At 39.4% G+C, this 15,107-nt stretch overlaps 1 protein-coding gene across 1 annotated transcript in view; it reads right to left on the bottom strand.

Annotated features, from left to right (window-relative positions):
* The window catches only part of atp8b1 (ATPase phospholipid transporting 8B1), a 38,294-nt gene that overhangs the window by 20,348 nt on the left and 2,839 nt on the right, over positions 1-15,107 (bottom strand). Inside the window, exons 2-5 of the mRNA XM_046066070.1 lie at positions 4,424-4,609; positions 3,804-3,901; positions 715-828; positions 523-621 (exon numbers count right to left, since the gene is read on the bottom strand). Of these exons, the coding sequence (XP_045922026.1) occupies positions 523-621; positions 715-828; positions 3,804-3,901; positions 4,424-4,592 (480 nt within the window). The 5' untranslated portion in view covers positions 4,593-4,609. The remainder of the gene's footprint in view (positions 1-522; positions 622-714; positions 829-3,803; positions 3,902-4,423; positions 4,610-15,107) is intronic.

Below are 15,107 nucleotides of genomic sequence, written 5' to 3' on the forward strand. Positions count from 1 at the left end.
TCTTATCAAATGATAATGTTATTCTCTTATGACTTTTTTCTTGACATGTAAGAGAACACGTGAGAGATTCTGAAGGTGCACAAGTTTTGAACATGAGCAGAAAATCTGCTGAAACACAGAAGCTATTAAAGTCCAGGAGTTTCTAACTTAATAAAAAAAAAAAAAAAAAAAAAAAAAACCTATTTAAAGAGGTTACTTCCCCAAAATTAAGCCCCTTTTCCACTGTACGGTAGTTTTCAGAGTTGAGGAGCTCCGCAAGTGACGGCGGGGGAAGCCTGCGGCAACCCGAGTGAGGAGCTCGCGAGGCCGGCCAGCCCCCACCAGTTTGTACATGGTGGGGGGGGACTCATATTTGGTGACACATATGGGGACAAACACATGCCCCCAATAAATCATGTAAATCATTACATTTTTGAGAGACTGACACTTGGTTTGCGGTTACGGTAGGTTTAGGCATGTAGTGGTTATGGCAAGTCTCCAGGGAACATGAGTGTGTGCGTGGTCAAGAGACAGAAGTCCTACCAGATCGTCCACCAGGTCTTTGATAGCAGTGACTCCCAGCACCACGACCAGAGGAATCAGAGTGGTGTACCAGGGCAGAGTGGTAATTTGTGGAATAATCTAGAAAAACAGACACAACGGTTTATGGCACTTATTGGGCCTTGTTTTTTATAACACTGTATATCAAAAGACCGCTTTTTTTAAAAGACATACCTGTAGGATGAGCAGGGCCAGAAAATACAGGTTGGCAGCTCTCTTAAACTGCTCATACAGGTTCAAGGGCAGGAAGGTGAGAACATTGTACTTGTACGTCTTTATGGCATTTCCCTGCAGAGGACAAACAAATAGCAGACAATGATGAGCACAAAGTTAGTAAGTATTTGGTCCTGTGCTGTTAAAGTGCAGAACATATGCACCCTGGGGGGTGATCTGTTCACTGGTCATTATGACTGCTATTCATCCAGTCAAAACAGTTGCGTAACGCCACATGGGGCTCTGGAGGAGGTTCTGAGAATCTAACCCAGATTATGTCATAGTGATGTCATCAGGGTTACCTCTGCTAAAAACAGTCAGTTACAAACTAGAGGTCTAGTGTTTAAAAGATGCTTGAAGGGCGCTCACCAGGCAGGAAAGGTCTAATGGAAAGACAACTTGCACTATGGGAAATGTAGGATCATCTGCAATACCAAATCAATGAAGCTTTAATAGCAGTTACTCAGGTTTTACAAAAATGTATTTATTATTGTCACAATAAATCTCTACGATCATCTTTAAGTGCTGAAAAACTACTTTTAAAAAAGTACTGGAAATATACTAAAGGTTTGAAGTGAAAGTTTGGTCAATGAGTCTTAGCAGCCATGGCATCGTTTGAAAATAACAGTGGCTCAAAGTGTGTCTGCCATATATTATTTTATAGTTAAAAGAATGTCCAGAAAGCAAAGCATCTAAGGATGGAAAATGTAAAACATTATTCAGAACTGTCAAAGACAACTGGCCTTAAAGACAGCAGTTAGTCCTGTATTCACCATCAATCAGCATGCATCACACCAGTTATCACGATATCAGTACTGAGGTGGTGCTGTGTTTAAGCAGAGAATAGCCTGGTTTCCACTCAGTGGAGAGCACTTCCCTACAACAGCGTCCTTGTGCAGCACAAGGTCTGTTTATTTCACAGAATAACCTCCATATCTGTTCTGTCTGTTTGGCCTGTCAGCGTTCCACTTTATCCCAAAGGTGTTGGATAGGGTCGAGGCCAGACCCACAAATTGGGAAAACTATTTCTTTATGGATCTGGCTTTGTGCACGGGGACATTGTCATGTTCAAACAGAAAAAGGGCCAAACACAAACAGTTAACCCAGAGTTGGGGGAACATTATCGAAAGATCATTGGACGCTGTTGCATTAAGATGTCCCTTCATTATAATTAAAGGGGTGTTGGGGTGGTGATGGAGCAGTGGATAAGATGTGTAGGAGACTCAGGTTCAACTACCCACTGTGACCCACCAATGTGTCCCTGAGCAAGACACTCAGCCCCTAGTTGCTCCAGAGGCGTGCGACCTCTGACATACATAGCAATTGTAAGTCGCTTTGGATAAAAGTGTCAGCTAAATGAATAAATGTAAATGTAAGGGGCCCAAAACAAACCAGTAAAGACACTCCCAGACCAAAGCTATATAGGCAGAGGCTGGGGCTAGAGCATTACTTTAAGGAAACAACTGAAGAACTAACAAGAATAAGTAGTTTCAACTTAACACTCAGTGTCCTGGTTGACTGTACAGACAATGGGCCAGTTTGTGTGGATGCCAGTAATGATATAGAGCAGCATTTTATTACAGATAACCATTTGAACTCTGACCAGTTAGGACAAACATTCATCACCTTTGTTTTACTTTCTCTCCAACATCATTACATCTAGGACTCTAGATTACTGTTTCTAACATGTTCCGGCTTCAGTCCCAGTATAGTATTGTATTGCTGTGTCTAATGTGCCGATTAGTGAGAGACACGTTGGCTCAGGTGGATAATCAGGTTTCAGCCTTCACAAAGACTGACGACACAAAGCTTCAGACAGAAAAATACTTACTGCTCACACCAGCAAGTTTCTGCATTTCCCCAATCAGCTAGAGCTTTAAATTATACAGAAAGTATTTCAAACGATTTCTTCCATGTGTCAGACAGACTAACTTAACAAAACAGTTGATTAACCAAAAATGAACAGAATCCAAGAAAAGCCATAATCTAGTGAAAGCTCTCCACTAAATCAACACCTGGTTGTCATTCACTCACATGCTTCCACATTATCTCATCTTTCATCTTCATTCAAAACTAGTTTACGACATAAAAGAACCCCCAAAGCATAAATACAACATATTTACAACATGACTCGCTCATGAGTATTTATTCTGTCTATCTGTATCTGTTATTATTTTTATTTATTGCTGTTGTGTTATGTATGCATGTTTTTTTGGACCGTCTTGAAAACGAGATGCTGCATCTGAAGGGGCTATCCACTAATACATTGAAACTTGAGACCTGATGGGAGTCAGAAATGATTCAGCAGAGACAGACAGGCGACATCAGGAGGAAGCAGACAAGGAAAATCAAATTAGCTATCAAATTAGCATAGCAGGCTTCCTTGTTGGTGTTGTACATCGCACTCATCCATGAACCTGGGATAAATGTTTTACACCAATTTCGCCCCTCACAGACATGTACAGTATGAGGTTAGTTAATGCTTTCTGATGCCCTTTGTACACAGGATCTTATTTAGTTAAAGAGTCATTTTCAAACACTTCCTTGTAGGGAAATTCAAGTGCTTGTTGGAAATTTTGAGGATCACACGGACAAAAGCTTAGTTTTTACTTGGTGTTTGTTTTGCAAGTGTGAATTTTTGTCATCAGTACAACTCTTGAATGCTGTGCTAGTCTCCAGTCTTTGAACATCAGACTTCAGAGTTGCTTTAAACGCCAGTTCATTACTGACAAAAACAACTAGGAAATGTTATCAATTATCTCTCAACCGCAAGTTTTAATGCTCTGCAGGAGTGTTACAGAAATGAACTGAAACCAATGACAGCCTTGAAGAAAGAGACTGACTGTGGGATGATTTGAAAAATAAAGGGCATGATGAATAGTTCATTTAAAACATAATACACACTCGTCCTGCTCCTTGTCCAGGGTGTGTCAGCCATGCCCGGGTCTATATGCTCAGGATAAGTTTCTACCAGGACCAACAAGGTGGGAGAATAAAGGCACCCTTCAGGCGAGGACATCAAATAGTTTTATGTAAACAGTTGAACTTACAGAGTATCGGCTCTTCTTGATGCAGAGGAATACTTTTTTCTTAAACTCTGGCAGGTTGTGATAAGGTCGGTCGTTGGCTTTCACCTTCCATCCCATCTCTGAAAAGAAAACATTCAAAAATATCTTTCCTTAACATAAATGTAATGTGTAAACTACAGAATAAATAATAAGTGTTTTTGTGACTCCTTTACAAGGAATATACCTCATGTAAATCAGGTATATTTTGTCTCTTTTGACGGAGCTAAGCTAGCATTTTCCGCCTGTTTTCACTCTTTGTGCTAAGCTAGGCTAAACATATCCTTGACCCCGCTCTGTACTAGATGCACAAAAATGAAACTTCTCATCGGACTCTGAGAAAGATGACTTAGAAAAAAGGGACTTCTCAAAATAAAGTAAATTCAAAATAGAAAGTATCTCATTCGTGGTATATAACAATAACTGTATTTTTAGACATTATACACTGACTCTAAGCCTAGTTTCCTCTGGCAGGTCATTCCAGAGCCTTCCTGACAGAAAAAGCTCTGTCCTCTTGAGTTCTAAGCCTAGATGCAGACAGAGATCCCTGCTGGAAGATCTCAAACTACACAAAAGGTTCATAAAGGAGTAATAAAGGTGTTTACCATGTTTAACATCCACTGGTGGATGCGGGACTCCTGGCACCTCTTCTGGTTCCTCTGGTTCCTCTTCAGAGCTGGCTTGCAATTCGTCATCCGTTTCATCATCACTGTACGGCATGACCTCATCGTCGGGCCCCAGGGAACCCTGGGAGTCTACGCGTTGCCGACTCATCTTTGTGCCTCAGGTATCTGAGAAAGAACAAGAGTTTTAATTTGACCAATCAAAATACGCATGGTTCATATTTTTACAGCATTTACATCACAAATGGGGGAGGGGTTCCTGTGTCAATGTCAAGCTGTCGGCTGGTCTGTCGTCAGACTTTGTATGCACCAACATGAGGTTCAGATTAAACATATGAAATCAACATCACGCCTCAAATGCTCACAGGAGGAAGGAAGAAGTGAAGAGAAGCTAATGCCAAGACAAAAGACAGACTGATATAGCTGCAATAACGCAGAAATCAAGTCTAACACGTTCAGAAATGACGCACTAAGACTTTGCACTTTTAAAAAGGAACAAAAGTGTGTCCCGCAAGATCAGCCTGCCAAGTAGGAGCAAAGACAGCACAATGCAGATATATCCGGAAAGGAGAAAGATCATTTCGGCCAGCGGTTATAAAATTAATCTGCATGTCTGGCTACAGCTGATGGATCAGTTACATGCCTCAATAGATGAAAATAATTAAGAGCATTTAAAATTAGAAGAAATTCATGTAATCAAAACTGAACATTAACTTTGATGTGTTGTGTCCAGCCACCAACACTCACTGAACAAATACAGAAATAAAGAGCTGCAGTTGAGGTTTACTGTCAGATTTAACAGCCGGGTTTCCACCAAACCACCTGTTGTGGGTGTGTGGTGATGTTGCGTGTGTTTGTGTGTTCAGGAGTCACGTAGTTGGTTTTTATGTATACATATGCAGAATGTGACCGCACCCTCCTGATCGTCGTCACTTCCAACGCAGGACTCATTACAGTTTACGCAAGCTGTAATCAGCTGTTTTCAGATAAGATAGACTTCACTGATCCCACAGCGGGGAAATTCACTTGTCACAGCAGCTCCAGATACGACACAGTAAAACATAATAAAATACACATTAAATAAAAATAGAACCGAAAAATAACAGCTTTATGTACACTATGTGTCTTTTATATACACAAATGCAATTGATATGGAACATTGCATAGGTCAAAGAAACCACAAAAGACACAGAAGGGAGCTGACATTAGACGTGTCAGAGTGAACAGGAAACCTGGTGTCCTGTTTCACATTAAAAGGACTGACAGAAACTCTCTTAACACGGCTACATTTATAATGCAGAAACCACGCTCCCATGTTAACCTTTGATCAGGTTTTCCAACATGTTTGATTCCGGGATGGTATGACTGGAAAAGCAGGATGAACCTCAAAAATGTCAAGATGTTTTATGAAGAAGTCATCATTCATAGCAGAATCTGCCACAAGCACACGTATTCTGATTCTTTTTTTAAAAAGTGTATTTAAATAAGGATAATGACAGAAACAACAAATCCTATGAACAAAACGAATGTATCCCATCAACCTAGATTGTGTGTGTAATCAGATTAATCTTATTCCCCTGTGCCATAGAGCTCCGTTGTTGTCCAACGTCTATTAAACCAAGTCATTAAGCCGAACTCTTTCCACTGGGGTACATGCGCCATCACACACACACACACACACACACACACACACTTCCTTCATTGTGTTATAATCCCCCCTTGAATTTGTGTTGGGAAAAATAAGGTGCTGGTAACTGTTGACAGATTTTCATAAATCTTTGGTTAACCAAGAGTAATCCACATACAGAGGGCAGTTTGTCTATTGCCTATTCACAGTATTTTTTCTATATAAAAACCAGGAGAAGGAGAAAGAGTAAATTTACATGTTTAGCATACACCTGTATGTCCCGTTAAAATGGTTTGTTTTGGAGATAAAGTAGTAACTGTTAGACTGTTGAATGATCATCTTTGATCCCGTCTCTGTTCGGACAATTCTAACGACAACGTGTGAATCTCAGAATGTAACATATCCGCTGTCCCGTTGGAAATCCCTGCAACATTCGTCCAACATCTCCTCATCCTTCCCATCGTCTTAATGTTTAATGTGGTGTAGGAGTCCATTAGCACAGCTGATCATGTTCATTAGACTGTTTTACGAGAACTAAACAAACACGAAAACGCTCAACAGGGACTAGCAGGACTTAAATTTGTCAAATGCAGAGGCACTCATTTTTAGTCTGGACTATTCTAACCAAATAATTTCCCCCCCTCTATATCTGTCTATTCTTTCATTTCATCACTGCATAGATTTTGCACCTTTCACAGGTTTCAGGTGTTTCTATTATTTTGTCCAGTACCTATTTTAATGTGAGCCGTACAAAAATAAATTCCTGTGTGTTTGGTACTAAATGTTAATTTAATGATTTTAAGAACAGGCTAACAGAAGCTTTGAAACTTAATTTTCATGTCACTCATTCGCACTGAATACCAGCCGGCCCAGTCGCCAGTGTTTCATGTAATCACAGAAAAGGTCATTTCAGAAACCAGATGAGTGGCCAAACATTATATACACGTTCAGGTCAGAAACCAGCCACCTCTGCACTAACCGTAAAGTTCAAATAAAATGTGCCAGGGGACTCCTACAACTGTTCAACACGCTTTTAAAGCAAACTCCCCATTTAAAGAACCTGTGGTTTAACTGAATGAGCTCTGGCTTGTCACGCAAGTCTACACATGAAAAGGGAATGATGGGGGAGGTAAACAATAATTTTAAAGACTACAGAAAGGGAAAGAATAAGAAGGAATCCTGGCGTGAATAAGATGAAATGTTCAGCAGGTATTTCAGTTAAGTATGATGCATCTGAAAACTACGATCTAACCATTTAAAAAACATAAATTAACCATTGTCTTTATAGCACATTGAACAATTAACCCAAAATACGACTAAATATTTGCTTCCCAGAGGAGGAACGCTACCCAAATTCAAGATGATAAAGTGTTTTGTCACAGCCTGAGTCAAGCTGGACTAAAAGAAATACATCAGACTTGATCTGAAGATACGTTTCTTCAGTGTGTTTTTTTTTAGCCTTCAACATCCAGACAAACAACATTCCATTCCAAAGGAATACACCACATCAAATCATCAAAGCAATGTCACACCTGCATTCATCCAAACACTGTTTTTAGAGACACGTCATCACTGAAGGCATGCACACTATTACAAATAAAGATTGATCGTGAAACAACAAAACATTTTTGTTGCGGTGAACTGGCTTGGAATGTAGAAGTCAGACACATACCTCAATACTTGGTTTAAATAAGACACTTTGTCCTGTCGTTTTTAAAAATAAATCTTTTTAATCTCTCAAATGATTGAGGTGTAATGATGCAGTAAACTCACAAATCTGACTGGCTCAAGGTGTCAGGCAGGCAGTGTAGTTGAGAGTAAAGACACAATTTTAAAAGCAGTTTTAGAGTTCCTGTGTGTCAGAGCAGCAGATTTATGTTTAAACCCCCAGTTAACAGACAGACATCAGCATCATTGTTTTCTGATCTGCTCTCTTTGGCTGTGCCAGCAGAAGAGTAACGTCTATCAGTCCATCGCAGAGTTCATCTTAAATCGTAATCTTCACATTAAAATCTTTCCACCTGCAACCCACTGGAGATTTTATTGTGAAGCTGAGGCAGGACGTTTAAGTCCATGACTAACAACCAACTTCTGACTTGTTTAATAACCAGTCAGGATATAAAACCTGATTGTCTGGGCATGATAAACAAAACAAAGTGGTCTGATCCTGGCTATCAACATTCAATTTTGCAAGTTATTCAGACAGCAAATTGACCGGTGAAGAGACGTTTGACAGGAAGAAATGAGAAATAGACAATTATCTATCAATGACACAGCATGCAAAATGTGTGAGAAGCAGTATAGTTCATACTCAAAACATTACTTGTATAGTTTATTCAATTTAAACTTGGCTCATTTTGTTTCTAGTTTTCCTGATATTGTTAATTGTGGTGTGCAGTGTGAGGAGCCGCTGGTTCTGGAAAGGTTTAGCCCCAGTTCTGTATTCCTATCTAAACCTGTATATATCCTAAGTTACATACACATTTAGTGTACATAAGCTCTGAAGCTCATCAATGAACACATTCTGTAATTTTTATGTCCACAGGCTTGTACCTTCAACTTTTTAATCAAAGAGCCAGGTTTTTTTCTGTCATGGTTATTAATCTTTTGTACTGATGATTCAACCCAGAGAGGGGCATGCCTATGCAAGACATAGAAGTTCTCCAACTGTGAGTCACATTACTTTGTCTATGTGGAAATAATGGGGGGCGGGGGTAAAATTCACTGGGTTCCCCCTCCCGAGAGCTCAAAACTCACTGCTCATCTCACACGTACAACAGCAGGGCTGCGAGGATCGGCCATCTCGGAAAACAGGTTTTGGTGTCTGTCCCAGCAAGTCGCTATGGGAACTACTAAGAGCAGGGAGGGAGGACGGGGGAGGGATTCAAGGAGCGGGAAAGAGGAGAACATACCTGAGCAACAACAATGAAACCTGAGAGAAGGGAGGAGGTTCAGCTCTAGCGCAGACAGCTGAGGAGAGGAGGTGGCTTCAGAAAAACACTACAAAACATAAGGAGACTTTGTTTCTCTGCTTGTGACCAAACCACTCTGGATCTGTAGATATTCCTTTCCTGTTAATGACTGCCAGAGTTTCTAGCTCAAACACTGAATCCTGTAAAGAAAACAAGTCTATTGTCCAGAAATTCTTTAAATATTGTTTTACTTTTTGGATTTCATTTAAATCTATTTACCCGTTTCTGTTAAACTCAAAATTGAAAGTATGTGTATATTAGTAATAGTCTAGTACACCAAAAGTGTTATAAAAAAATAGATTTTTCATCATTATTGATGAACACGTCAGCCCATCGGCTATCATCCGACGCCAAACTTTTTATTAATCTCTGAACCCTAAGCGATGCGTTACCGCATTGATAAATGGACTGTAAACAATGCCCAGAGCACAGAAAAGGAAGTCTTTCGTTACCCGGATATCCACTAACTACACAGGACGCCCCCAAAACATCGGCCGGTCACAGTCATTTAAATGAATCGTGTTTTAGTTGCACCTATGGAAGAAAGTGACCGTACATTTTGCAAGATTGCATTTCGGTGGGCTTATCAATTAGATTACAAACAGTACATTTGAAGTGCTTGCATCACTTCCTCTGAACCTTAATTTAAATACTGAAGGGAAACTATTTTAGATTCATTTCAAATGAAGTGAACTATTTGAGGTTTTTCCAGGTGTATTTAATCTTGATCACGGCTTACAGCTCAAGGAAATCAAAAACCCATATCTCAAAATATTAGAATAAAGAACGTATAATACAGAAATGTTGACTTGAATAGTTGACTGGAAGGTTAAAGTGCGATAGGAAAATTTGCACAAGCAAAAGGGATGACTGCAGCCTTGAGAGGTTTGCCAAGCAAAGCCGACTCAAGAACTTCGGGGGAGTGGACTGAGGCTGGAGTCAATGTATCAAGAGCCACCAGGCACAGACGTGTCCAGGAAATTAGCTACATGTGTCACATTCCTAGTGTCAAGCCACTCCGGAACCAGAGACAACATCTGAAGCATCTTCCCTGGGCTAAGGAGGAACAGAACTGGGCTTTACTCAATGGTCCACAGTCCAGTGAATTTTACTTTTCATTCATAAATTAAAGGTCTGGGGGACGAGTGGAGAGACACAGAATCCAAGTTGCTTGAAGTCCAGTGTGAAGTTTTCCCAGTCAGTGATGATTTGGGGTGCCATGTCATCTGCTGGTGTTGGTCCACTTTAATCAAATCCAGAGTCAATGCAGCCATCTGCCAGGAGATTTTAGAGCACTGCATGCTTATATCTGCTGACAAGCTTCATGCAGATGCTGATTTCTTTTTCCTGCAGGACTTGGCACCTGCCCACAGTGCCAAAACAACTAGTAACTGGTTTGCTGACTATGGTATTACTGTGCTCGATTGGTCAGCCAGCTGGGCTGACCTGAACCCCATAGAGAATCTATGAGGTAATGTCAAGAGGAACTTGAGAGACACCAGACCGACAATACGGGCGAGCTGAAGGCCGCCATCAAAGCAACCTGGGCTTCCATAACACCTCAGTAGTGTCACAGGCTGATTACCTCCATGCCACGCTGCACTAATGCCATAATTTGTGCAAAAAAAGCTCCGATCAAGTCCATAAATGAACCTTTTCAGAAGGTCGACATTTCTGTATTATACATTCTTTATTCTAATATTTTGAGTTATGGATTTTGGAGTTATAATGAATCTAAAATATCCAAAAAGTTTTACTTTTTGACTTAAATTAAGGGAAAAAGTTTTAAAAAAAAAACACAAGTAAGATTTCGAATTCATATAACGTAAACCTTAAGGATTATACATACAACACCCGGGGCCAGTAAAAAGTAACATCAGGACTGTTGAACTAGCAACTTACTGGCCACATTAGTATTAAAAAAAACGAAAACCAGAAAAAAAAAAAAAAAAAAAAAAAAGAACACAATCGCATTAGAAACTCAACATCCTGCAGTTCAGTTTGCAGCTCTTAGTGTGCACCATTATCCAATTAAGGGTTGTAGTGACGTGACGATTGGTTGTCAAAAGTTATTTCTTTAATCTTAATCAAGCTCTCTAACGGCCAGCAGGGAGGCGAGTCCGCTGGTTGCAAAAAGAAGTCCGGTTCCATTAGAAATGATAGTAAAATGTTGCTACTTCTCAGCTGAATTATTACCTCTGTCAGTAAACACTTTCATAATGAGTTTATGGTCTAAGGAGCTAGCTTCAAGTCTTCTTCGACACAGCATGGTGTTTATTTAGTAAAATTCGGTACCATTTAGGGGGAAATAAACCAGAAAGCAGCGCATGCTTTAGGACGGGACCACCTTGTGATTGACATGTTGCTACCATGGCGACCTGTCAATCAGGATAGAGGACTTGCTGCTCCATGTACATTATTTTATTAAATGGCTGTCAGCAGGAGAGAGGGCACGTCATGTTTGAGTCTGTTACTATGTTTTGTTTATAAATTGTTTAACCTTTTTATTTTTATAAATTTAACTGTGATTACATTTTAGTTTGGTGTCTTTTATATCCAGGATGTATTTCCATCCATCCACCTTCATCCACTTATCCAGGGTCGGGTCGCCTTGTATTTACTTATGACAGTTGCATGATATGGAGGCTTGGAAATATAAATATGTCTTTGTTTCAATACATAGTATCGTCTAAGTTTGCCAAGGCACACACACACACGCCAGAAACCCTGCTTTCCCAGAAACATTTCTTCCAGGACTGAATTAAGAAATTTCCTGTTAAATAGTAAAACCGTCTTAAGAAACATTTTTAAAACAACCTCTCTTCTTTTAAATCAAAAACGCACTGTACTACATATGAGAAAAAGAAAAGGAACGTGGGGAAAAAAAGAAAAAGAAAATGTCAAAATGACAGAATATAGGCTACATTACAAACAACAAGAGCATAGCCTAGATGGACACAGTTGTGTCCACCAGGACAAAATGATTTTTAAAAAAAAATAAAAAAGTAGTTATAAAAATTACCACATTATGGCCCTGTTGAGTCTGATCCACAAAATCTAGTCACCTGTTTTTTTCTGTGGCTGAATTTTGAACAAAATTTCACTGAAATCTGAGAGACCGTTATTAAGATCACCTGCTAAACTGACTAATGGAACAGAAAAAAAAAAAATCTCCTTGGCAATTGTAACAAATGAATAGACCTTCTTAAAGTGATCATTTATGGGAGCAAGATGCAAGCTTAAGAAAAGTGTAACACAGTATTTCACTTGAGTTCTTGATGTGACAGGTCTAGGTTACAGCAGAGGGGAATGCCAAGTATTTGTCTGTGGCTGAGCATCCCAGCACGGGTGAGAACAGATGTTATCAGTCAGATTAATGCAGAGTTGGGTTTCTGCAGCCCCTGAGGGGAATCTGTTTGAGTTGATAACTGTAACACACAGGTGGAAAACAAAAAGGAACAATAGCTGCCTGTTCTCTGCTGGACTGCCACTTAATACAGTGACTCTGCATGTAGATCAGCACAAAACACAAGCTTATCCACCACTCTGTTTTATCTACATAACCTTCTACTAATTCTCGCTGATGGCGAACCCGCTGACATAATGAAGTCTGTATACAAAAGGTGCTATAAAAGTGGCGTCTGGCAAGGTAGGAAATGCTTCAACAAACCTCACCAAGCATCGCAGGGACAGACACCAAGACCACTCCAAGGGGTACAAAACACAACAGGTTAGCAAAAGTGGCTAGCCAGCTGGCACAACAGTGATGAGTTGCTAAAATATACGAGATCCATAGCACATCTGTAGTATAGCGTATCCATGTCGGGCCTACCCTGTATTGTAAATAGCATGACAAGCATATTAGAAAATGTAAGTTCCAAAACGACAAATTTATCAAAGCTACAGTTATTTGGGGCTCTCATTTTGGTGCTTTTAAAAATGGTTAAATAGCTAAATAACATAGGGCTAGAGCCACCATAGTTTAGACGTCACATGTGACATCTAAACTATGGTGGCTCTACTGAATCAAACTGAGCAAGTCTATAATACATTGTGTATTAAGATTTCACCTAAAATATTATTTATATATATATATATATATATATATATATATATACACCATAGATTATCAATTTGCCCTGATATGTATGAAATTAAAAAGGCCCCTAGTTAAGGATTTGATTGTTTCATTTTGTACACACTGTGTTTTACAACACCTTACTGTACAGTTTATCCACGTGTCTTTTCGGGTGCTCTTGTTTTAATTACAGTGTTCAAGTGAAACCACCATGCAATCAACCTCAAGTCAGAGATGCTCGCAAGTCTCTGAGCAAGAGCCCAAGTCAAGTCTCAAGTCTCTCGTGGTTATTACGAATGTTGGATCACCTGCTGCATTCAGTCCAGGTAGTTTATAAAACTGCAGAGCTTTAAGGAATTCTGTAACTGTAACCCGTTTTTCATTTACAGAGCACAACCATGTAATGTGCAATGCAATTATTGACAGCTTATTAAATACTGTAAGTCAACACACTCCCCAGACTCTTAAACCCAGTGTAATGTTAACTAAATAAAACTGTGACGTTGCATAATCAACAATAAACCTGTAACCTGTTTTTAACTTACAGAGCACAACCATGTCGCCTAATGTACAATGCGTCTACAATTAATGAGTTATTATAAGCTAGTAAGTAACTACTGCAAGTCAATAAACCCTGTTGATTTTCAAACCCAGTGTAAAGTTAACTAAATAAAACTGTTACATGTTCAACAATAAAGCTGTAACCTGTTTTTAACTTACATGTAATCAATGACAGCTTAAACTACTCTAAGTCAACAACTAAAAATAAACATTGTTCACGAGTCCCGCACCTCGAGTCCGAGTCGAGTCTGAAGTCTATTGAGGACGAGTCTCAAGTCGAGTCTGAAGTCACTGTGTGTGCGACTTAAGTCGCACTCGAGTCTGAGCCTCTAACTCAAGTCCCCATCTCCGCCCCAAGTCTACCAACTTTCGTTTTCACCCTTCAATTAATTCAAAAGTATTGAGTATAAATCAGTACCGTTTTAGTTTCAAATATCGTTTGGGTATCGAGTATTGTGATACTAAACTTGGTATTGTATCAAAGCAAAAGTATCATGAAGACACTACACAGTGGTGCAGCCCCGTCATCGAGCCTGCAGTTGAAAATCTCCCTGAGCCAATCAGTTTTGCCAGTAGGAAAAACATTTCACCTGGTGAGTACAAAAATACAAAACTGAAGTCTTTTTTTCTAAGTTAATGTTTATTTTTGCAAGACTGTAAATCACCTATTAGACCTATCTGTAGGCTAAGTATCAGTGAAGGTTAAATTTACCATGCTAACCTATCTTTGGTGCTAGCCAGTGTAAAGTTAAAGGAGACCAGGAAGAGACGATGTTGAACTGTAATGAAATAAATTAACAAACTCTTCGGTCTTCGTGCTGGTTGTTCGGATCAGCGTTGACAATGTTACTTAAAACATTCTTTCTTAGCCCTGCAACTCAAACCATTTTCTGATGCCCCCCAAAAAAATATTAACTAAATTAATATCAGAAACATGCTACTACTAGTCAACTAGTAAAATCTTTAGTCGGTTGCAGGCCTAATGAAAAGCCCTATAAAAGCAGATGGGAGCTGCAAAAACAGGTGACAAATTCTCTGTAATTTCATCACTATGAGCAAACCCTTTCACAATCACATTGTCATTTGATACATTGTTATTTATAGTTAAAACTATTGATTTTGGGCATTTTAACATGGATTGGGTATTTCCTACTTTCTACATTGTAGTCATGGTCGATGGAGGATAAAATAATTATCACTGCGATAACTTAGAGTTGTAAAATCCCGTTCCACAGTATTGTAAACTGCTGTACGATGTCTATTTTAGACTTCAGATTTGTGTCATGTCATTTGTGTACAATAATATATGTTCACAAGCAAATTATATAATTTCACACACATAGATATTAACTGCCACCTTAAAATCCTCGCAACTAAGCAGCAGTAAGAACTAAGTAGTAAACGCACCAAGCAGCCACCACTTGTGTT

Source organism: Micropterus dolomieu, linkage group LG13, assembly GCF_021292245.1.
Source record: "Micropterus dolomieu isolate WLL.071019.BEF.003 ecotype Adirondacks linkage group LG13, ASM2129224v1, whole genome shotgun sequence".
NCBI lineage: Eukaryota > Metazoa > Chordata > Actinopteri > Centrarchiformes > Centrarchidae > Micropterus > Micropterus dolomieu.